Genomic DNA, 24,908 nt, shown 5'->3' on the forward strand with positions numbered 1-24,908 from the left:
GCTTTATTCACAAAAATAAAAGATACTTGTACCAAGGGGGGGGAAAAAAAGAAGAAAGCAGCCATGAGAAGCGTGTGTGTGTGTGTGTGTGTGTGTGTGTGTGTGTGTTTATATCTGTGTAACTACAGATAAGATAGAGGAGATGAGGGCTAGATGGGACAATGAGTACAAAGTGTTTAATGGGGACAGAGGATTCCATACTGACCTGTTTTTTTAACAAAAATAAAAGGAACGAGATTCAGAGTAAAGTAAAAACTTGACAATGGGAGCAAAGCAAGACTAATTTATAAATCACATTCCCTGAAGTTGATTTCTTTCTTTTTTTTTTTTTTTTTTTTTTTTTTCTTTTTGTGGTACGCGGGCCTCTCACTGTTGTGGCCTCTCCCGCTGTGGAGCACAGGCTCCAGACGCGCAGGCTCAGCGGCCATGGCTCACGGGCCCAGCAGCTCTGCGGCATGTGGGATCCTCCCGGACCGGGTCACGAACCCGTGTCCCCTGCATCAGCAGGCGGACTCCCAACCACTGTGCCACCAGGGAAGGCCCCCTGAAGTTGATTTAAGTGGTGAACTGAAACGCATGCTAAGTGAGGAAGAAAATATAAAAACTGGGCATAAACACAGCTTGAAGTTATTATCAAATTAAAGTTACAACAAATTTAACCCCATTGATACTTGACATTGTGTATCTGAAGAAGGGCCGACTGAATTGTGTCCCCCACTTCAAGTTCCTATGTTGAAGTCCTAACTCACAATGCAATGATATATTTAGAAAAAGAACCTTTAGGGTGGTAATTAAGGTGAAATGAGGTCATAAGAGTGGGGTCTTAATCCAATAGGACTGGTAGCCTTATAGAAAGAGGAAGGGAAAAAGATCTTTCTTCCCAACTGCATGTGCTGAGGAAAGGCCATGTGAGGACACAGCAAGAAGATGGCCATCTGCAAGCCAGGGAGAGAGGCCTCACCAGAACCCAACCAGGCTGGCACCCTGATCCCAGACTTCTAGCCTCCAGAACTGTGAGAAAATGCAGTTCCGTGTTCAAGCCACCCAGCCAATGATATTATTGTTATGGCAATCTAAGCAGACTAAGACAGAGAGTGAGAAATTAAAATATGTTTAGAGGAACACTCACACACCCATTTTAAGAGCCTTATTGTGTGAAAAGGCTACAGTTATTTAATATCAAGTAGAATATGGAGCGAGAAAGAGAAATGAAGTCAGTGAGATAGACAAAAACAACCTAGCAATTAATGGAATAAATAACCAGGAACGAAGCCTCTTTTCCAGTGTTGGGACCAGCCTTGGGTTTACCAGGTTCCCAAATGAAAGGAAATGATCGTGGAAGATCAGCCATCTCATGTGGAGGGCACAACTGAATGAGCAAAGGCAAATGTGCAGCACGGGGAGAGTACCCAGTGCCAGTTAGAAACATCTGAACTCTAACTTTGAAAAATTCCAAGGCCTTTAGTATATTAATTCATCCATTCTCGTTATTCTTTCTCTTAGGTTTTAAAGAGAAAGAACAAGGCACAACCCGTTGTCCAAGGTTCATTCATTCAAGACTTCATGTTAGGGAATGGGAGTATTCAAGATTTAATGATGTGGAGATTCCTGCTCACAAAAATGCTCAGTTCTGTAGGAGAGATGTTCAGAAAATCTGAGCAATGGAAAGCTGGTTTTGCAAAAACATTGGATAAACAACTGTCATAAGACTGGGTGGATGGATGGATGGATGGATGGATGGATGGATGGATGGGTGAATGGGTGAGACAGTGATTGTTACAGATGTTCACAGAAGGGCTAGAGTCCTGATTCCAGCCTCTGGCTGTGTTCAATCTATTTGAGCACAGGCATTGATCATTCTCTGACAAACTGATAACATCCTGTATATGACTCCTCTACTATGAGCATCTAAGAAACATGAACATCTTATTTGCTTTTGTTTTCCCAAAAACCTAGCCTTGTCACCATGAACTGGGACTCTGACAATTCCATTGACTCTTGAGCTGTCTTGTTCTCCCTGTCACTACTGGGGGTGCGTTTAATGAACTCATTCATTTATTCATTCAATAAATAGTTATTAAGTGCTTGCTACATGCTATGTATTGCTCTAACTTCTGTGGCTACATTAGAAAGCAAATGTGCTTATGTTCTGCTGAGAAAAAAACAGAAAATAAACCAAAAAATAAAACATATAGTACATCAGAGAGTGATAAGTGCTATGAAGAAAAGTAAAGCAGGGAAGAGGGACAGAGCAAGCCAGAGGCGGGGTGGGTAAGATGTTTAAAAATGTGCTCAGGGAAGACTCACCAGGAAGGTGACCTGTGAGCAAAGACCTGGAGGAGTTGGAGTGGCCCACACAGCTCTCTGGGGTAAATGTGCTCCAGCCAGAGGGAAGAACGAAGCTTGGATGTCAGAGCGTGCCTGGAATGAAAAGGAAAACAGTAGATGGACCATTGCATTCCTGATGCAAAGGAAGGGGAAGACAGAGGATATAATGTCAGAAAGAAGAGGGGAAGGGAGAGTCCCATGGAGGGCCCTGTCGGCCCTGGTAAGGATTTTGGCTTTTTAAAAAACTTTTTAATTAAAATGGCACAAACAAACTTATTTACAAAACAGAAATAGCCACAGATGTGGAAAACAAATTTATGGTTACCAAGGGGGAAAGCGGAGGAGGCGAGGGATAGATTGGGAGATTGGAACTGACATATACACACTACTATATATAAAATAGATAATAAGTATCTACTGTATAGCACAGGGAACTCTATTCAATACTCTGTAATGACCTATATGGGAATAGAATCTAAAAAAGACTGGATATATGTTTATGTATAACTGATTCGCTTTGCTGTATAGCAGAAACTAACACAGCATTGTATATCAACTATAATAAAAACCAATTTAAAAAATTTTTTATTATTGAGGCATAATTGACATGTAACACTGTATTAGTTTCAGGTGTATAACATAATGATTCAATATTTGCATACCCTGTGAAATGATCACCACAATAAGTCTAGTTATCATCCATCACCACATTAAGTTACAAATTTTTTTTTCTTGTGATGAGCACTTTTAAGTTCTACTCTCTTAGCAACTTTTGAATATGCAATATAATATTAACTATAGTCACCATGCTATGTTTTACACCCCCATGACTTATTTATTTTATAACTGGAAGTTTGTACCTTTTGATCCTTTTCACTCATTTCACCCACTCCCCCAACACCCCTCCCCTTTGGCAATCACCAACCTGTTCTCTATATCAATGAGTTTTGTTTTGTTTCATTTGTTCATTTGTTTTATTTTTTAGATTTCACATAGAAGTGAAATCATACAGTATTTTTCTTTCTCTGTATGACTTATTGCACTTAGTATATTACCCTCAAGTTCCATCCATGTCATTGCAAATGGCAAGGTTTCATTCTTTTTTATGGTTATATTCCATTGTATGTATATCTATACCTATCTATCTATCTATCTATCTATCTATCTATCATCTATCTATATCACATCGTCCTTATCCATTCATCTGCTGATGGACATTTAGGTTGCTTCCATATATTGGTTATTATAAATAATGCTGCAATGAACATAGGGGTGCATATAACTTTTCAAAGTAGTGTTTTTTATTTTCTTTGGATAAATACCCAGAAGTGGAACTGGTGGATCATATGGTAGTCCTATTTTTATTTTTTTGAGAAGCCCTTCATAGAGTTTTCCATAGTGGCTGTACCAATTTACTTTCCTATCAACAGTGCCCTGCGTTTCCTTTTTTCCACATCCTTGCCAATACTTGTCATTTCTTGTCTTTTTGATAATGTCCATTCTAACAGGTGTGAGGTGATATCTCATTGTGGTTTTGATTTGCATTTCCCTGATGATTAGTAAGAGAAGGTGGTGACTCCGACCACGTGTTAGTGGCAGAGGTGGCGAGAATATTAGATTTTGAATATCTTTGGGGAGTAGAGTCGATAGGACTTGCTGGTGGTTCGGATGCGGTGTTTAAATGAGGAGACTTCCATTATGTTCCCAAGCACCCCTGGTATAAATAGTGGCTTGCTACATGGCATCTTCTGCTGAGGGCCCTCTGTTAACTGATTGGTTGGCCCAGTTTGAACTGGGATCCTTCCAGTACCACAAGTCCCTTTCCCACCCCCACAATCATAATTGTGATTAGGATTGATGGTCTCCCCATCCCTACAGCCTCCACTGACCTGTCACCCTTTTTGCCAAGCCCAGCCCAGGGTCCATCCTATAACTCTCCATTTCCTTGCCTGCATTTAGGTTCCCATAAGAATGGAAAATATGGGTCTGAAGGAAGAAAAGGCTCTATCTAGATGAAAATGGGTCCAAGTGGGGAGAGCAATTCCAAGCCAGGATAACTGTTAAGGGAAAGCATTGGACCATGTACTGTAGCCCTGAGATGATCAGAACAGCAAGACCAGACATTGAAAATCAGCACCTTTCTAGTTTTCAACCCACCATCTGTTTCCAGATTTGGGGTCAAAATGAGATGTATGCAGTTGCCATCTGAGAGCAAGAATAGATAAAATATCTAAAGAGAGTGGCTCTTGCAAACTGTTAATCTTACTTATGATTGTTTAAGCAACAAAGAAAAGAAGGGACAAAAGAGAGAAAGGAAGAAAGAACAAAACAACAAAAAAAGAAAGACTGGTTCTTTCCCATTAGCTATTTTATAGAAACCAGCAATGGGTTATAACCACATGCTACACTATTTACCTAACTTTCAAACAGAATCCAAGCCATCAACCCCCTGTATACTATCTTATGATTTAAATCAGGACATTTTTTATGGCAGCAATTAAGAACTCCTCTCAGAGAATGAGGCTGAGCCGGCTAAGTCTAACCAAATCATTTTTTTAGTATTAAAACATACACTGCATAAATGCTTTGGAACATAATTGATGCAATATATCCTGACTGCTTTTCAAATTCCTGATCAGGATTTCCAGACATTCAGAAATGCCGGGGGTGAGGATGGGGGGCTGGGCGGGGCTATGTGCACGTGTTGTCGTTTTAAAGGATCCAATGCTATAATTCTCTCGTGTGGAAATTTTCCACTGACTTCAGATTTGCTATTATGAACCACCAGATCCTCAAAGATTGTGCTAGGGCAATTTGGAGGCATACTTCCAACCTCCTGGTGGAATAAATTATAATATGCAATGAAGTAGTTATTTTCTGGGGCTTGTTGTGTTTTTATTCCTCTTACAAGCAAAATACAAACCATCACAAATTAAACAGATTCCTCAAGGTCTGAAGGAGAATTCTCAGGCTGTTTTTTGTACACTCAGTGGCATGTCGCAACAGATGTTAAAGGGCCAGCCCCAAAAGGAGACTGTTTTAGAGATAAGATGTGAAGTGGAAGCGGGGGACTTGAAGGCTTTCTCCTCAAGAGATTTTGATAATGAAGTCACATGGTGGGTGAGCATTAATCTCAGCCCTTTCCTAACCTCTTTGTGTGTCTCCCTCTGAGGTCTTTCAGTTCCTAGAGTAGCAGGTTCAACAGAATGCTAGCTCCCTAGAACTTACCCACTTTTCCCCCCACCTTAATTATTGAAAGAATCTTTTCAAACAGCTATTATGATGATGGACTCTTCCACCAGATGCTACGCTTCACCTATGTCCCTGAGGAGTACCTCTTACCTGTTTTTCCCACAGAGGCTGAAGTGGCTAGATTCACTGTCAAGTAGAGGAGGTGGCACTGCTCCTGATATGTTGAATTTGTGGAACTGAGACTTGGAACTCAGAACTCTGAAACTGCATCTGGACAGCACCTCTACACACGGCTCACTTAGGCCCTCACAGCTGCGGGCACAGGGCCCATGAAAGTCATAATTTCTCCACGTGCCTGCCGGCTCTAGCCTTCATTTATGAACAAAAGATATCACCCCTGATGACCAGCCTCCCTTTCATACTGTATACTGCACATAATTTGGAGGTCATAGGACTGGGGTGGCCCAGGGACACCTGAAATAGCTCTGGGCAAGTCCCTCCCTCATTCACGTTTGCCACCATCTGTCCACCTCTGGTCCTGACCCTCACTTTACACTGCTTATCAGAAACACAGGATGGCGGTTGGGTTTGGGGGTGTCCATCCACCCACATGCCATTTGTAGGATCTGCCCCTGCCTAAGGCCACTGCCTCAGGGCCTGTTCTAATGTCTATGCTTGTGCCTAATGAGAATATGCATAACAGATAGCTTATTCAAAACCTAAAGTCTAGTTAGTGTGGCAACAAGAATTAATAGGCTCCGTATTCTTTTACGTACCTCTGGCTGGAAATGATCATTGAAGCCAGAAGTTACAAGCCTCAGTGAGCAGATTAATGAGAAAACTTGAAAGCTTGGGAGGCAGTCAACACAGATAGTTTTAGTAGACAAATCTTTCAGTTAGAAATTACATCTTGATAAATGGTTAAGAAAATTATTATTGAATATTTACATACCAGTTACCATAATTTAAGCTGCATCAATCCATTGTCTGTACTTATCTTAAAGTTTCTGCCTAAGCCTATTTCTTACTGCAAAGAGATTTCTTGTGATATTAAAAAGTGTGTTTTAAGAGTTCTAAGAACTGTTATGGATTTGAAACTATAAATGTTGACTATGGGAAGCTACATATGTTGTGGTTTGTAGTAGAAAACAGTGTGTGTTTACTTTTCTAATCTATGTTGGTCATTGGAGGTTGATATAAACCACCAATCTTGTTCACTGCTCTCGATCTAATGTACTCAACCACTGTAAAAGGGCTGTGCTATATCTCTTAAAATTAAAACATAGCTAAAGGCATTTCTGCTCATAAAGATTTATCTTACAATTATAATTAAGGTGTTGATAACAGTATATCTTTTAAACACAATGAGAACAAGATACGGCACGTTAGTAACAAGATTCTAGGGATTCTACTGTTTTCATTTCAGAAAAGCTCTGTCTTCTACATTTCGTTTTTAAATAAACAAGTAGGTACGTTGAAAAATGAAAAGACAGTCACTCCAACGGTAATTTTCATGACAACCTGATTAAGATGAGAATATGGGCGGGTGGGACTGTGCACAAAAATACCTAACACAGGGCTTCCCTGGTGGCGCAGTGGTTGAGAGCCCGCCTGCCGATGCAGGGGACACGGGTTCGTGCCCCATTCCGGGAAGATCCCACATGCCGCAGAGCGGCTGGGCCCGTGAGCCATGGCCTCTGAGCCTGCGCGTCCGGAGCCTGTGCTCCACAATGGGAGAGGCCACAACAGTGAAAGGCCCGCGTACCGCAAAAAAAACCAAAAAAAAAACTAACACAGAGGGTAGCCTATGCAAGGGGATTGATAAATGCAGACTGAATCTGACGTGCAACAATCAAAGTTCCTTTATACTAAAGTTAGTCTAATCCTAGAGATAGATGTTACCAACCACATCCTCTGGAATGTTATCTAACCCCACCCCAGTACTAAAATTTCCTTTTATCCTCAAGAGGAAGCTATGGAAAGGAGGTCTACCATGTGAGGTGTCCCAAGAAGAGGAGAGGTGCGCTGTTTCCTCTCCAACTCACATCACCTCTCTTTGTTCCTACAGGAGCCTTTCCCAGGTCCCATTGCCATGAGCCTGGTTTACGATGCTTGTGCTGCCCTTGTGAGTACCTTCCTCTTCTTGAATCAGAGATCATCAGTCCACAGGCATTCCCTACCTCCCGAAATTTTCATACCTGTCTTGCAGAGCCACAGATGTGCTGCCCAGCTTCTCCTTCCAGGGAGGATTTGATGGGGTAGCTGGCAGCAGTCGTGTGCCAGCTGTCAGCTGTTTTGGGGTCTGCCTCAGCTGCAGAGGCCCTCCTCCCCGAGGTCACGCTCTTTCCCGACAGCCCACAACCCTTGCCTGAGACAGCTGCCCACTTGAGCACGACTCCAATGGGCACTGTTCACTCCAACACTCCTGGTGAAATTGGCCCAGGCCTTTTGGGCCTGCATCACAGTTGGGCTTCTTCCTCTGCCCAGTCTGCTCCCGGCTCCTCCCCTCTACAGGTGTTGAACCCAGTGAGCATATTGCTCTGGAAACTCCAGCTCAGTATCTGTTTCTGGAGAGTCCAACCTGGGATGGCTGTTATGTATTTCAATCTCGTCATGAGATTACTGCCAAATGATCAACCTGACAAATTCAGGTGAAGGGAGAGGAAAGTCTAGAAGCTCATTAGCCTACATCACTGGTCCTAAATAGTTTAGCCTTTAGAAATAGAACCCTTTCTTCAAATCATGAAACCATAAAGCAGAATCAAGTGGGGCGTCTCAGTTGAAACTTCTGGGGCAGGCCACAGAGTCCTAGAGAGATGAAAATCAATGGACCGAATAAATCAGTGGTTCCCAACCCACATCAGGCATCAGAATCCATTGGGGACATTTAAAAAATACAAATATTTGGGCTTCCCTGGTGGCGCAGTGGTTGCGCGTCCGCCTGCCGATGCAGGGGAACCGGGTTCGCGCCCCGGTCTGGGAGGATCCCACATGCCGCGGAGCGGCTGGGCCCGTGAGCCATGGCCGCTGAGCCTGCGCGTCCAGAGCCTGTGCTCCGCAACGGGAGAGGCCACAACAGAAGGAGGCCCGCATACCACACACACAAAAAAACAAAAACAAAAAAAACCAAATATCTGGCCCTTACCCCTGAGATTCAGTTTCAATTCTGTAAAAGTCCTTCGGGTGAATCTAATAGACAGCTTGGGCTGAGAACTCATGAACTCTAAGGCATTTTTACCCTCTGCAGGTCTGTCATCCAGAACACAAGATGGCCCTTTCTCCAGTGTAAACATTTAATATAAGGCCTCTACCATCCAAGGCTAAAGAGCCAATCTAGCCTTTACATTAATAGAGGGATGTATTTTTAATTACTTATTAATATCACTGGCTATATTCGCCTCCAAAAATCAAACAAAAGAAATGACAGATGAGCTAATGTCCCTTCTGACCTCCCTCCACCCCAGCATAAAAGGGCTTCTGCTAACACTCCTGGATCCCATTTTTCCTCTGCTGCCATACGTCCTAGAACTCCTAGGACCCACAGGTCCCAAAGCTCCCCAAAAGAGAAGATGCTTTCTAACTATGGGGAGATCCCTCGCTGGCCTTACCTGCCTTCCCAGGGGCCAAATCCACAGGAGCTTCAATAGGACTCCTGGCTTTGTTGTTATCCAAAACCCCATTTAAAGAGTCATACTGCATTTGTTCTCATTTACCCTCCTGAAGCTGGAGACAGATGCACAGAGAATCCTTCTCAATTGGCTGTCCTGACTTTCACCTTTTTTATAGCAAATTTTCATTTTCTATAGTTCTCAAATATATATATGTTGGCCCTCTGTTTATTCTCCCAAACTACCTAAAATTGGTACGATTGAATTTCCTCTAGTTGTTTGTAAAAGAGAACCCATTTTTTTTTTTAGAATTTGGTTGCTTCTCTTTATAGATGCCTTTTTGAATACTCGATCTTCAATGGCTTTTTTTGTTTTTTTGGTTAAATTTGATAGCAAGTGTTAAAGTAGTTTGTACAATGCCTGAGATTATTCACGATCAACTGGTACTCCAGGATCCTTCAATTTTTGGTCAACTTATAATTTCCGCTCCATTTAGTGCTAGGAAAATAGGAGTTTCCTGATCACCCCTTTTGCTAAGAGTCCCTCTCTTAGGAAACCTGGATATACCCAATGATCTCATCTCCAATTTGATCACAACACTGATGCGAGCCCAATTGCGAGAATAGAGTCCAGTAAAATCGTTTTGATTCTAAAGAACCAACATATGCTGAACATCTAATACCCTCCCTAGATATATATATATATATGCACTTATGTATATGTTCATAAAGAATATAAGGTATTATTTTGTGGGTACTATATGAAAGTGCTAAATATATATATACACACACATATATTTCAGTAATTTGTACTCAACAATATATAAATATCTGATTCATTTTAAAAATAAATATTTATTGAAAACAGTATACACTAAGAGAAAGGCACAAGTCGTTAGTGTATAGCTCAAAGAATTTTCGCAAGGTGAACATTCCCCCAGTAACCAGCACCAAAATCAAGAAATAGAATATTACTATCACCAAAGAATCCTGCCTATGTCCTCTCCCTGTTTCTAGGCCCCAGTCGCTAACCTAACTTGTGTCATCTCATATTAGTTTTGCCTGTTTGTGTACTTTATGTCAATGGAATTACAGAGAGTGTGTTCTTTTGTGTCTACTTTCTTTCAATATTATCCTTGTAAGAGTCATCCATGTTTTGTATGGTAGCAAGAGTTTGTTCATTTTCATTGATTGAATATAACAGAAATCATTTACTCATTCTACCACTGATGGACATTTGTTTGGGGGGGGAAGTGCTATTATGAATACATTTGCCACCCACTCTCTTATACATATGTATGTATGTATATGTATTTTGGCATGTGTATGTAAGCATTTCTGTTGAGTATGTGTCTAGGAATGAAATTGCTAAATGATAAAATATACATATATTCAGCTTGGTAGATACTGCCAAACACATTTTGAAAATGATTGTACCAATGTATATTCAGAAGTATATGAGAGTTCCAGTTGTTCCACATCCTCATCAACATTTGGTATTTTTTTTGTCAGTCTTGTTATTTTCATTCTAACCATCCTGGCAGATAAGTAGTGGTATCTCATTATGGTTTTAATATACCTTTTCCCTGGATATTAATAAGGGTGAGCACTTTTTAATAAGTTTATTGGACATTTGGATATCCATTTTTATGAAGATTTCATTCAAGTCTTTTGCCTATTTTAAACTTCAGTTAATTAAGACAATGTGTATTGGCATAAGGATAGACAAATAGATCAATAGAAAAGAACAGAAATTCCACACATATACAATCACTTGATTTGAAATAAAGCTGGAAGTGATAAAAAGTGGGGAAAAAATGTTTCTACACTAAATCATGTTGGGTCAAAAGGATATTCATGTGGAAAAACATACATTTTAACCCCTACCTCACATCATAATCAAAAATAAATTCTAGATAGACTGTAGATTTCACTGTGAAAAGTAAAACAATAATTTTTTTAAGAAAACAAAGAATAATATCTTAATCATCATGCCGAGTGAAAAGATTTCATAAACTGGATATAAAAAGCTCTAAGTATAAAGTGATAAATTATAGTACTTTAAATTTCTGTTTATCAAAAGGCACCATTAAGAGAGTGAAAAGGCAAGCCACAAAAGATACTTACAAGAAATATATTGGGTCAGCTAAAAAGTTTGTTCGGGTTTTTCCATAACATCTTGCAGAAAACCCAAACAAACGAATTTTTTGCCAACCCAGTATTTAACAAAATACTCATATCCAGAACAGATTCTGTTAACTGTTGCATATTATTCCATAGTATGTATGCCATAGTTTATATTTATCCCCTAGTTATGATCATTTACTCTGTTACTAATAGTTCACTATTTTAAAACAGTGTGGTAATTAATACACTGGTACATCTTTGAGTGTTTCCCTAATGAATTACCCAGAAGTGGATTGCAGAGTCATGGGATAAAGCAGGGTTTCAAGCCACAAAGGCCAATGGAAAGATATTTTTTTCCCAGATGGATGTTCTCCCATCTTGCAAATCTCACTCTGAAACTAACTGTCTGAACTCTCTTGGCCAGGGCCCTGCCCAGTGTTTTCTCCTTGAGGAGAAGACAAGAATTCTGATGAGGGGGGATAAAAGGACATAAGAAAATGTTTAGACAAGAGAGCTTTCCAATATCCTCTCAAAGATCTTCTTCTTGGCTTCTCAGCATTCTGAAAGAAATTATATTTATGATGTAGGTATTGACTTGAGCAGTATATCTTGTATGTCGATGATTGGTAAGTATCCTGAGGTCTTTTGAAATAAGGAACTTATCAAATACAAACTTCAATTAAATGATAAGTTTTTTTGGTTCCTAAGGAGGGATTGGACATCTCTGTATTTTCAGCATTATTTACTGAAAGTATTTTTCAAATACATATTAATCTACTTTCCTGCTTTGGTAAGTACAATATCCTGACTATAGTTGATTATTTCTTTATAGGTATAAAATCTTAAGATACTCATGGTCATAATTTGAACATTAATCTCATCATACATGGCATTGATATAGAAAGTGTCCCTGGCACATTTTGCCCTAGAGTAGACTATAAACTTCTTAAAGGCAAGGACTACATTCAAATTCGGATTCTGTCAGGTACAAGGTTTGTGTTCTTGAGTGGGAGTAACTGATTCCTGGCGTTCCCAGCTGCAAGCCGGAAGAGACTGCCTAACACACAGGTAGGTTGTTGGAAGAAAATAAGTTCCTAGTGTATAGTGGCATGGCACATAGTAGGACTCAGTGAATGTTCCTTTCACTTTTCTGAAATAATTTTTTCCCAAATTAAATTTAAATGAGTGTAGATGAGAATGAATATTTTCTGATACTAACGCATAAAGGAAAAGGAATAAGCCTAATATAATTTTTTGCCTTGTGAATTCCATCTCATTTGAAAGTGAGGTGGCACAGAGAATTCCAGCATACTAAGATTTCTAATTATTTGGTTCCCATTAGTAATCAGGCAAACCTTCAGGCAGGCAACTTGGCAAAATGTGTCACATTTCCTTTGCCCCAGCAATCTCACTCTACTAGGTTAACCTAAGGAAGTAATTGAGCATGAACAAAGAATGAATGAACAAGGATATTCACTGTAAGATTGTCTATAATATTAAAACATCAAAAACAACCTAAATCCTCATCAATAAGAGATTGGTAAAACACATTTTAGATCATCCATACAGCAAAATGTTATGAAATCTTTAGAAATAACAATATAGCTTCATATTTATAGATGTATAGGATGCCCACAAAATCTTGTCGAGCGAAAAAAGCAAATTACAAAATAGTGTATATTAAACACTTTATTCCATTTTTGTCAAAAAGTGTGTATCTGTATGTATGTATGCATAGGAAAAAAGTCTTGAAAAATACACACCAACATGCTTATATGTTTATCTACATGTGGTAGGATTATGAATGATTTTCTCTTTCTTCTTAATACCTTTGTGTTTTACTGTATTCTTTTACAATAAGTATGTACTATTTCTATAATCAAAAAATACTAAGGCTACTTTTATTTTGAAAAATTTTTAAATTTAGTTGCAAAAAAATGCCAACTGATAATTCTGTACTAAAAAAATTATAAAAACCCTTCTCTCTACGGATCTTATCTCATTCATCCTCAGACAGAAGGGAGAAGTTTCATTATTGCTGTATGTAGCAGGGTTTCTCTACTTTGGCACTATTGACATTTTGGGCTGGATAATTCTTTGTCGTGGGACATTATCCGGTGCTTTGTAAGATGTTTAGCAGCATCACTGACCTCTATTCACTAAATGCTAGTAACATACATCACTCCATCCCCACCAAGTTATCCAAAAATGTATCCAATGTGATACTGCCAGATGTCACCTAAGGGCTAAATTGCCCTGGTTGAAAATCAATGCTCTAAGGAAACTGGAGACCTGGTTTAAACCCCATGTTTGTTACTTACTAGTTGGGTGATTCAACTTCTCTGGGCTTCCATTTCCTCATGACTATGTCATCTTTAAGATATCTTTGATCCTGAAACCTATAGTTTTATGGGTTTGCAGAAAATCAATGGATCCAAAGGGAAAGTGGTTGGTCCAGAGTTACGCAAAAAGCCAAAAGTACAGGCAGAAATGTAGCTAGGTCTCCCAACTACAATCATGTACTTATCCATTCATTTGTGTGACAAATATTTACTGAATGGCTACTATATCCCAGGCACTGTTATAGGCACTGGGAAACAGTAATAAACAAGAAAATGAGATCCTTGCTTTCATGGAGCTTACCTTCTACTGAGAGAAGCAAACGGTAATCATCTAGGGTAATAAAGAGGAGCATTTTAGATAAGTGACATTAAATAGGTAACATGGTAATGGATGGCCACTGGAATGGTGTTAAGGAAAGCAAGCAACATTAGATAAGGTGGCCTGGGAAGACCTCCAGAGGAGTTGATACTTGAACTAAGATCTGAAAGATAATAAGGACAGAGCCAAGCAAAATTCAGTGGGAAGAATGTCCTAGTCAGAGGGAATCGGAGTGCAAAAGCAGTGAGATGGAGAAGAGCCTGGAACTGTGTTAATGATATTTAATAGCAATTCGTACATGACAGAAGATTACAAAGGAAGCAATGTCAACTTATATTATTAGTAACATGGGGAAAAGGTAAGTGGAAAAGTAATCTCTAATTTTTCCATAGTATCAATGAATGATTATAGTAGAAATTAAATCCAGAAAAAGCCTTCACATCATGCCCTTCCTCAATAATGCAATTGAAAAATTGTGTCTGGGGAAATTCTGGAAACAAATGTTCCCCGAAGTTCACCAATGCCTTCCTATCACCATTTAGTACTAGGAGGGGGGTGCCAAAAAGTGTCTACTGAATCGCTAAAGCAATAAATTGAGGGGATAATCTTTATGGTGGTTGGTATGCTCAGGGGGAACGGGTCCAGCAGATTAAATGATAACTAGATTTAGTTGACAATTTGCTTTGAGTAAAATGTCGGGCTTGTAAATAATTTAAAAATAGCCTGTCATTCAACTGAAGCGTGTCCTTTAAGAAATTTTAATCGATGCAAAACACATTTCTCAAACACAAGCCTCTAACCCCTGTGAAACCAGCTATCGGTCTAAACAAAAAGCTGTAACACACGGTCAGGGGAGTGTGTGCAATGGTTATGAAGGAGAGTGAATTGAGCTACATCCCCAGAATCCAATATATGACAATATCCTGCAACTGAGGAATTAGTTATTTCGACAACATGTAATGTGGAAACACACTACTTGTTCAGCTCTTTTTGCTCAAGGGCACAGAGAAGCTGAGGTTTCAATCCATTCATCAGAAACAATCAACATGCACAGAAACTCTGCATTTTGGCTGCAAATGGGTTGTCTATTTGTTGTATTTGCCAAAAGCTCAGCATTACAGAGAAAGAACGAGGGAGGGAAAGGTGGAGGGAGAGGGAAAACATAATAACTCTGAAATTAGGGTATATGGTCACCTTGAGAAGACAAACTCAAGGACAAAGAGGTATAGCACAGGATTTGGGGGTGGGGGAATCTCTCCTGACTCTCACGCTGTCAGTAAGCTAAGCTCAACTCCTATCTACCTGGTCATCCATGTTGAAATGGGGAAAAATAGAGATTATTCCAAATGCGAGTGGAGCAGATAGCCACCTTTTCCAGGCCAGCTGCTTTCCCTGGGGACAGCAGGAAGCAAAGGCCCAGCGCTGCCCAAACCTGCACTGCTGGGTCATACGGCCTAGTGGCCTTCTCTGACTCAGCTGTTCTTTTCCCGTAGAACTTTTTATCAAAGGAAACCAATCATTGTTCAACCCACAGTGCCAAGGAGATGCAGCAGCAAAACCACAAGGACAATAAAAAGTTCTGTTTCTTTAGACTGAAACTCCTGGAGAAGATTTTTTTTTTTTTTTCCCTGCTTAGATCCGGAGGTCTTTGCTTTCTTCTTCTTTTTCTTTTTCTTTTTTTTTTTTCCAAATATTGAAATAGATTATGAAGACATCATCCCAGCATGGTAGCTCCAGTTTAGGAAAGAAACCAGCACAAGGACACCTCTAAGTGTTTCACTGAAGTTGGCTTGATGTTTGTTTTTAATGAATTGATTATCATTGATTCTCAAAACATATATGTATTGATTTTATCCCTTAAATCGTAGATACTAAATAATCTGCAAAGCTGTTAATTCTGGATAGATTTAAAGATAATAGATAATAATGCATTATTCATAAATGTTGTACAGCAGGATATCCATTATACAACTGTTAATCTCCAGCAATATCATTTTCATAGTCATCTGTTATGATTTTATTTAAACCAGATTGTCAAAATTTTTTGAAGGGTTGATTTTTTAAAATCTTCCCTTATAAAACATCAGTTCCTCCTCTCAGTCTAATGCAGCCATGGAGACTGCATGAGGTTACAGCTTCCTGCCCTCCATGCCTGGCCCAATTTACACATAGCCACACTCACAAAGACATGTGTACATGCTGCTTAGCTGTGCCATTGACGTTGAATGGTTTCCAGCCTGTCTTTGTCCCAAGGTCAACCAGAATTAAGCCCCACTTTTTGTCTTCATTGGTAAGCTTATTTAAATTCCTTTGCAGATATTGAACCAAATCTGCTCAGGCTGTAGCCTCCTGGGGCCTTTCACTCAGGGCTAAGTATAAATAAATACTCATATAGGACAGCCTTTGATGAAACATTAAAGATGTCTCTGGTTATATGGTTTCTAGATTCTCTATTTTCTCTATGAAAAATCCATGGTGGTAGAGAGAACCTTAGCCACAGGAAGGGAATAGATTTCTAAATTGCTGCCTATGGACCCCCTGGGACTTAATGGCACAGGGCAAAGAAGCAGCTGATCTTGGCAAAGGAAGCAAGTTAAATAAAATTAGCCACTAAATCATCTCCCCTTAAAATACCAGCTGTCAACTCCCTCCAACATTTATGAATTTGGGGGCATGTTACTGTCATATTGTGTCTCACCCAGGACAAGTAGCATTGCTCCTTTCACTTGGGAAAGCGTCCCTAGTTCCTCACACAGAAGAGGCTTAAAGCAAAGGGTTTGACTTTTTTCTTTCACCCCCCTTTCCCTGTCATATGTACAAGAAAGAACCCAGTCCAGTTCAACCAATATTTACTGCTCTAATGATTGGAACTGTTGCTTGTTTTTAAAATACACTCCCAGTCATCCCTTCAAAGACTGGGACTGCTGGTTCCTACAGAAGATTATGCACATGCCTTTTGGAAACTACCATCTGCTCAAAAAAGTGAATATGCTGATGGAGATGGAGGATGGATCTGGATGAGCAGAGATAAGACAAAGCTGGGAATCTTGCAAATCTGCGGGTGGTACTGTATCCCTCTCCCATAGCTCACCAATGGGATCAGACCTCTGCAACTTCCGGAGAGAGTCTGGTGGCACTTGGCAAGGACACTGAAATTTCAAGGTAGAGCTCTCCATCCAGGTGAAAACGGGAGACCTGCAATAACAGCTAAAAAGCTAACCTTAGCCAGACACTGCACTAATTGCTTTATAAGTATTATCTCACTGAATATTCAGAACAACTGTCTCAGTATGGATAATATTACAGCTGCATTTTAAAAACGAGCAAACTGAATAGTTAAGCAGTTGGCCACTCTCCTGTCCTGGGAAGAAGCACCATATAGCCTTGTAAGCAGTATGAGGCACCCTCCCTCCATTCAACATGAGGGCGACCAGCAAACCACAGTCACCTCCTGGCCTCAATCATTCCTCCCCAAGCTGAAAGCATGTGCTTCCAGCTGCACAGAGATCCTTCCAGGCTTGTGCGAGTCCTTGAATCATTGCTAGGCAGGTCCTCTAGGGAGAATCAGCTGGAATCACACGGGAATCACAAGGGTCACAAGGGAATCTTAGGAGAAAACACTGTGATGAATCTTACAAAGTCCTTCTCCTGACGCCTTCACACACCTTTTTGAAACCAGAGGGAAGAACTTGAACGAGATCAAACACAGACTAGCTATTTTACTCTTAATTTCTACCTAACTACATCTTTTGGCTGGAGTCCAGGTGAAATTCCTATTATACTTTATAGGAACAAAACCATGAAGCTTTTCTCTTATGTTTTTGTTGCTTCTAAAAAATAAAAAGAAATCTTACAAAGCAGAGTCCATAACAGGCACTTAAAGAGCATATGTTGGCTCATTAAAATAGTAAATTTTTTGTTATCGTTTATTTAAAAATACATGAAGCTTTTCCACTGTGCCTGGATAAGAACTCTGTATAATCCATAGAACACCACGATCTTTACCATTCCTAAAACATGCAAAATATCAGAATACAAAGAGGCTAAATCCGGGCTTCCCTGGTGGCGCAGTGGTTGAGAATCCGCCTGCCGATGCAAGGGACGCGGGTTCGTGCCCCGGTCCGGGAAGATCCCACATGCCGCGGAGCGGCTGGGCCCGTGAGCCATGGCCGCTGAGCCTGCGCGTCCGGAGCCTGTGCTCCGCAACGGGAGAGGCCACGACAGTGAGAGGCCCGCCTACCGCAAAAAAACAAAAACAAACAGGCTAAATCCATACTCCAAAAACCAATTAAAGCACCTGAAGGGAGTGAGCCAAAAGAGCTGGTACAATTCAGGCTGGAAAAATAATCTACTTTTTTACTCAAGTATAATAAAAATTATAATGCTTTACTCTTTTTACTCTTATAAAGAGCTTTCCAATGATATTATTTTGCTTGAGCTTACAAGGCAACAAAGGGAGTTGTGGTCATCCACATTTCCAGATTTAGGCCGGCTAAGTGACTGTCCAAGGTCATAGTCAGAAGTGGAGGGAACTCAGGCTGTATATGGCTAATTATCTGACTAATCCAAGAACATGGAAGTCATCGGGATTTTTCTGCTTGAATTTTTATCACAAGAGCTGGTCACTGACACAAATGAAAATACACACTCATAAGTGGCCTTTGCCCTCGACTCCATCTGGGTCCAGATGGAAGTTATGTGCACATATGTCTGCACTCCTCAGGCCACATCTCCAGTTACTCCATAGGAGGTGAAGCTAGATAGGGGAGGACAGGCTGGTGAGAGAGCCTCAAGAAGGGCTCCTTGAAGAAAAGTGGGGAAGAGCACTGGTAAAGCAGGGAGATTTCCCTCCACCTTCCCCTCCTGGAGTGGAGGGGTCTGTCTCTCCTCTAATGGTGCTTCTTTCCTCACTAAATTACCATGCTAGGCACGTGAAGACACCACAGAAAGGTTTTCCATAAATTCGAGTTTAAAGGGGATAATACTTTCTGTTAAATCATTAAATCATTCTTTACAAGACATCTTTACAATTTCAAGCCATTTTCCCAACTAGAGCTGCACAGTAAATTAATTACTGTGTTAGTAATTCATTGGTGACTCTTGTAAATATGTTTTACTCAAAACAAATACACACAACTATTCTCCAAATATTTGTTCACATATTTGAATCCATTAAAAAGTGCTTGTAATTTTAGGGGGAAAGTATTCTTGGTAATTTTGTTGCTTGCCTCATTTTATACTGGGAAGAGCCATGTTCATCTTCCAGTTGGCATATAGGATAATTTATCACAGCTACTTATTGGTACTGGCTAAAATAATTGAGGATTTTTCACAAGTCAAGCAGGGTTGAGGAAGGGTAGTCATTAATCTAGTAAAAACCACCTTAATAATTTGGTTCATACATATACTAAAAAGAAAGATGAACCACATTTTCATCCCTAATGGCTGAAAATATGAAAAGTAAATATCTCATGTTAGATAAACTTACAACAAAAGCCACACACTTTATACCTAGTCATGCTCTTTCCAAAAAACATTTCACTTCACGTTTGTAAACAAATGCTTAGTTTTATAAAATGAATAATGTGTAATAAAGAGAATATATTTCAGCAAGATGACCCAACTAAGATGGGCAAGAAGTATAATCTGGATAAAAACGTTCTCTGTATCAGTCATGTAAAAGTTTGCTGTGCTCAAATTCTATATAAATAACTTGAATTGGTTTTATATGCAATTTAAGCTTTTTCTAAATACACATACTTAATGCATAGCTGAAAATCACAAAGCATCAAAATATCCATGTAGAAGGAACAGACTTTTGTAAGAAGTATATTTACTTGTCTTACATCTGCAGAAACCACTTTCTCCAAACACAAACTTGGCATAACTGATTTGATAAGTTCAAGTATACCCATGAAACGATGGGTGTATCTGAAATCTGAGTATTTGAAATCAGGCCCGAGCCCCAGAACCTATGCTCTCTGGCTGCTATATCTCTGCAGAGAATGAGGCCACACATATGCACAGACATTTATGTGACACCCTAGGTACACTCTCTGTGCACAGGCAGAGGCACATCAAAAGACAGCTAAAATCCAATGTTAAAATCACCCAAATGTCTATGAACAGAGAAACAGACAAACTGTGCTATATACATACCATGGACTACTAAGCAGAAATTACAGTGCGTGAGCTATTACTATTTTTTCAACATGAATGAATGTCACACCCATAATGCTGGGTAAAAGCAGCCAGACATGCAAAGAACAGTGTTTTGTTTCATTTCTGTATGGTTTTTTAAAAAGCAAAAATAATCTATGGTGTTGGAGGTCAAGGATAGTGGCAACCCTTGGGAGAGGCGGGCAGCGAGAGGAAGGGGCAATGAGGAGTCTTCTGGAGTCCTGATAATCTTCTATTTATTCATCTGTAGGCTGCTCACACAGTCAGAAAAGCTTACTTAAAAAGTAAAAATAAGAAGACAGCTAAGAAAGTGCCCCTCCAAACATAGCTGACCCAAGTGCTACATAGGCTTACGCTCTCCATGCTCTCGGCAGCGGAGCAGAACACTTTGCATTTTTCAGAGACTTAAGGGAATAAGAACTCTCAATCACAAGAAAAGCCCTCATCTTCTCATACTATTGTGGTGAACAAGACATTTTCACCCTAAAAGAAGGGGAAAGCTCATGGCCTTTCTGAGCCAAATATCCCCGAGTGTGTGTTTATTCAGCTTTGCCGTAACTCAGTCACATAGAGCCAGGAATTCCTCTGAGGGTATGTCTGCGGTTCTAGCTAGAGGAACTACTTGCCAAATGTGTGGACATCCTCACTCCCTAGAAGAGATTGTGTTGGCTTTTGAGAAAACAACCTGGTTGGGAAAGAGTGCATTCTGCAGACTGCCTCTGAGCATTATTCAGATTTGAGAGGATGTTGTAAAAGCAGTATTACAGTTCTGCTGCCAGAATTAAGAAACGGAGCCTTTTCATTTGGTCTGAACTTTCCTCAAGAAATATATCAAAGCTAATGCATCCTGGCATGATTCCATTTGGGGAACATGGAGCTCTGCCTTTCTCACCCACGCTACTGCTCTTTTCAGAGTCCAGAACCTCCTCTGTAAGCAAGATAGGGAAGCTCACAGATGGGGAAACAAAGCCCAGTGCTGAAACCGGGAGTGGGGGGGCAAGCATCAGTATAAACATGGACACCCAGAAGAGGCAATCGACAAAACCCTGTCAATCAGCATGAACAGGTGGGAGAACCGAACATCATTCCCGACTCTGGCTCTGCTGCCTCTTTAAATCCTGCATAAATTATCCTACCTTCCTGGGAAATGGGTATGGATTGCTTTCTCCAGGTGGAGGCAAGAAAGGCTGATGTCTATGAGGGAAGACAGGATTTTCCTGCCTCTCTGGGTATGTATCCATGCTGCCCCTGTGAGAAACATCTTCATCAAGCCTGACATCATTCACCATGATCGTAACCCTCTGGTTTCTGGCAAGAACACACTAGATTTGTAATCTTTAGCTCTTCTAGCCCTATCACTTACTTACATTGTCATCTTCAGCTAATCATTTAACCTCTCTGGGCTGCAAATACTTTACCAACTGAAATCGCCCTTATCTTTCTTCAAATACTCAAAGGAGCAGGATAAAGGATGCATATATATTGCTTGGAACATTCACAAATTTAAGTGACTCTCTGAATGGGAAGGCCAGCCTTGCTTGCTGTGCCCTCCCTTCCCATCTCCATGTATAATCCCTGCCCAGGTCTAACAAGAGGATTGATGGTGTTCTGCCTTCCACAAGATGTGGGGTGGGCATACACTCCTCTGAGCTAAGGAGAAGTTGGATCACTTTCAATATCCTTTTGTTTTGAATTAGTGGCCTCTACCTGCTACCCGAACTCCTGACAGAGTTTTTGACATTCTGATATTTTACCATTCCTTGACTTAAAGAGACTTTAAAATTTTCCAATTAGATAAATCTAGTTTTTGAGGAAGTGAGAATTGTTAAATCATGATAAAGAGAAAATTTAATATGTATTTTATCATGTTTTTCAGGGGAAAAATTGTTGTTGTAGCTGCTGACGTACTTTACAACTAAAGTGTTAGAGTTCAGAGAGGTCAATGAGAAATAAGTGAAAGCGTTGCTGAGATTATAATTTGAGCAAAAGGGAAAGTACAATTCAATTTCACCCCCCAAAGGGTGATTTTACATGCACATTTTTTAGGGAACACAACCTGTAGATCACACTCTTCCAGCAATCCCAACGCAGTATGGAGAAAATGAATGCTTCTCTTAGTCAAGCATGTATTCACATGTTTCCAGGTGAGAGGCAAGAAAATTGATTAAAGGTTTGGGAAATTGGCTCTATGCAGGAAGACTAATGGAACTGGCTTCATATATCCTTGAGAAGAAGAAAAGACTGGTAGAAGGGGGCTCTCAACCCTGTATAGGAAGGAATGTACACAACCAGTGCTTCTAAGAAATAACTGAGGGCAAAAGCAAGGCTGTCCAAGAACAGCCAGATATACTTTACTTACATTTGAACAGATGTTTCAATCTTTGAGCTGGAGGGCTACTCAGAACCATCTCTAACAATATCAGAAGAGGCAATGGGTCCACCTGGAAACTTTGAGCAAAGTTATACCTAGCCTCATTTCTGGGTGGGTTTGGTTAGCAGCAGAGAGAAGACCAGAAGAACTTTGAGGACCTCTCATATTTGAAGTTTTAGGACCTTGAGTGACATTAAGCTCAATAAGATAGCAGTGATCTGATCAGAAAATAATAGCGACCCTCAACACAGCCTCCTCAATCACCATCCAGATGCTGTCATGGGTCTACATCATTTTCTCAAACCACAGGACTGCCCTGAACCTATCACCTCCATAAAATCAGTTGTTTAGTATGATTTTCCTATCTCTGTAAATGATGTCACCTTTTCTTCAGTCATCCAGACGTGACACCACAGAGTCGTTTGAGACTCATCTCTCTCTCTCTCTCTCTCTCTCCCTCCCTCCTCACTGCGGGCCTGTCAACAATGCCTATAGAGTCTTCCCTCTGTCTTTCCCATCTCACAACTATCCCTTCCTTTTCACTCCCATGGCCAACATCCTAGTTCAGGTGATCATTAGGACACATCAGTGAGAAAATTTTTGACTGTTCAATTCCTGTCTCCTAAATTCCAAACTCTTCCTCAGTGTTTCTCAAAGGGTGGCCCAAAGATCACCTCCAAAATTACCAAGGGATCTTATTAAAAATGCAAAATCCTAGCCCCCAGACTCGTATCTCAGAATATCTGGGCTTTGCTCTAAAGGGTCAGAATTTTTTTTTTAACATCTTTATTGGAGTATAATTGCTTTACAGTATTGTGTTAGTTTCTGCTGTATAACCAAGTGAATCAGCTATACATATACATATATCCCCATATCCCCTCCCTCTTGCATCTCCCTCCCACCCTCCCTGTCCCACCCCTCTAGGTGGTCACAAAACACAGAGCTGATCTCCCTGTGCTATGCGGCTGCTTCCCACTAGCTATCTATTTTACATTTGGTAGTGTATATATGTCAGGGGGATGGAATTTTTAACAAGCTTTCCCCACATGCTACTGGTGTACCCTAAAGTTTTAGAAATCTTCCTCTACCCATTCAATCCACCTGCAGTTTTTTCATTCATCTGTCCAACAACACATGCCACAAACAGTTCTTTTCATTGAGTCATGCCATACATTAAAAAGTTTTAAGTGTGTTCATCAATGGTACAAAGTATAAATAAAATGTGATATACGCATATAATGGATTAGTATACAGCAATAAAAAGAACCAGCTACTGCTACACATAACAGGGATAAATCTCACAGGAAACAATGAGAAAAAGGAACTAGTCATAAATGAATATATGCAGTATGATTCCATTTATGTGAAATTTAAGAGCAGAATACTCTATGGTGATAGACATGATAACAGTGGCTGCTTCTGGGGGAGGGTATTGCTTGGATAGATGCACAAAGGGCACCTTCTGGAAAGCTGGAATTGTCCTATAGTGTAATCCAGGAGGTATTTATATGGTTGTATATGTGTGCATATGTGTGTTAAGTAAAAATTTGTTGAGGTTTGTGTACTTTTATACATGTAAGTTATTCCTCAATTAATATAATAAAAAGAAATAAATACAGTTATGGGCTTCTGAGAAAAAGAAAGAGGAAGGAAGGGAGGAAGGAAAGGAGGGAGGAAGGAAGGGAGGAAGGGAGGGAGGGAGGGAGGGAGGAAAGAAAGAAAAAAGAAAATCTTTAATAATTCATTATTGTCCAAACTTCTTAATGTTTTGTAAGACCTTTCACAATATATCCATAACCTAATTTTTCAAATTAAAGTTCCACCACTTCCCTTACATAAAACTCTTCTCCATTCAGACTGACCTACTTGTGTTTGATTTTACTGAATAAAACTCACGGTATCTTACCTTCCTCATCTCCTCTTTCGGCCTCTTTTGCAATCACACCTCCCCCACCTAGAATGTTATTCTTTCTCCATCCAAATCTTAAAATCTAATCTAAATCTAATTCTGTTTCCTCATGACCCCTTTTCCTGATCACCCGTGGGTTGAACTGTGTCCCTCTAAAAGATATACTGAAGTCCTAACACGTGGTACCTGTGAATCACCTTCTTTGGAAATAGGGTCTTTGCAGATGTAATTAGTTAAGATGAGGTGACACTGGATTAGGGTGGAAACTAAATCCACTAGCTAATGTCCTTATCAGGAGGCCATGTAAAGATACAGAGACACACAGGGAGAAGAATACCATGTGAAAATGGACACAGAGATTGGAGTGTTGTACCCATCAGAAGCTAAGAAAGAGGCAAGCAAGGATTCTCCCCAAGAGCCTTTAGAGGGAAACCTGCACCACCTTGACTTTGGACTATAAAATGGTAAGAGAACAAATTTGTGTTGTTTTAAATCACCAGTTTATGATAATTTGTTATGGTAGCCCTAGAAAA

At 40.1% G+C, this 24,908-nt stretch overlaps 1 protein-coding gene across 1 annotated transcript in view; it reads right to left on the reverse strand.

Annotated features, from left to right (window-relative positions):
* LOC114487363 (transcription initiation factor TFIID subunit 4-like) overlaps positions 1-24,908 on the reverse strand; it is a 314,300-nt gene that overhangs the window by 102,594 nt on the left and 186,798 nt on the right. Inside the window, exon 5 of the mRNA XM_055079364.1 lies at positions 2,308-2,421. Within this exon, the coding sequence (XP_054935339.1) occupies positions 2,308-2,421 (114 nt within the window). The remainder of the gene's footprint in view (positions 1-2,307; positions 2,422-24,908) is intronic.

Source organism: Physeter macrocephalus, chromosome 2 (assembly GCF_002837175.3).
Source record: "Physeter macrocephalus isolate SW-GA chromosome 2, ASM283717v5, whole genome shotgun sequence".
In the NCBI taxonomy this organism is placed as follows: domain Eukaryota; kingdom Metazoa; phylum Chordata; class Mammalia; order Artiodactyla; family Physeteridae; genus Physeter; species Physeter macrocephalus.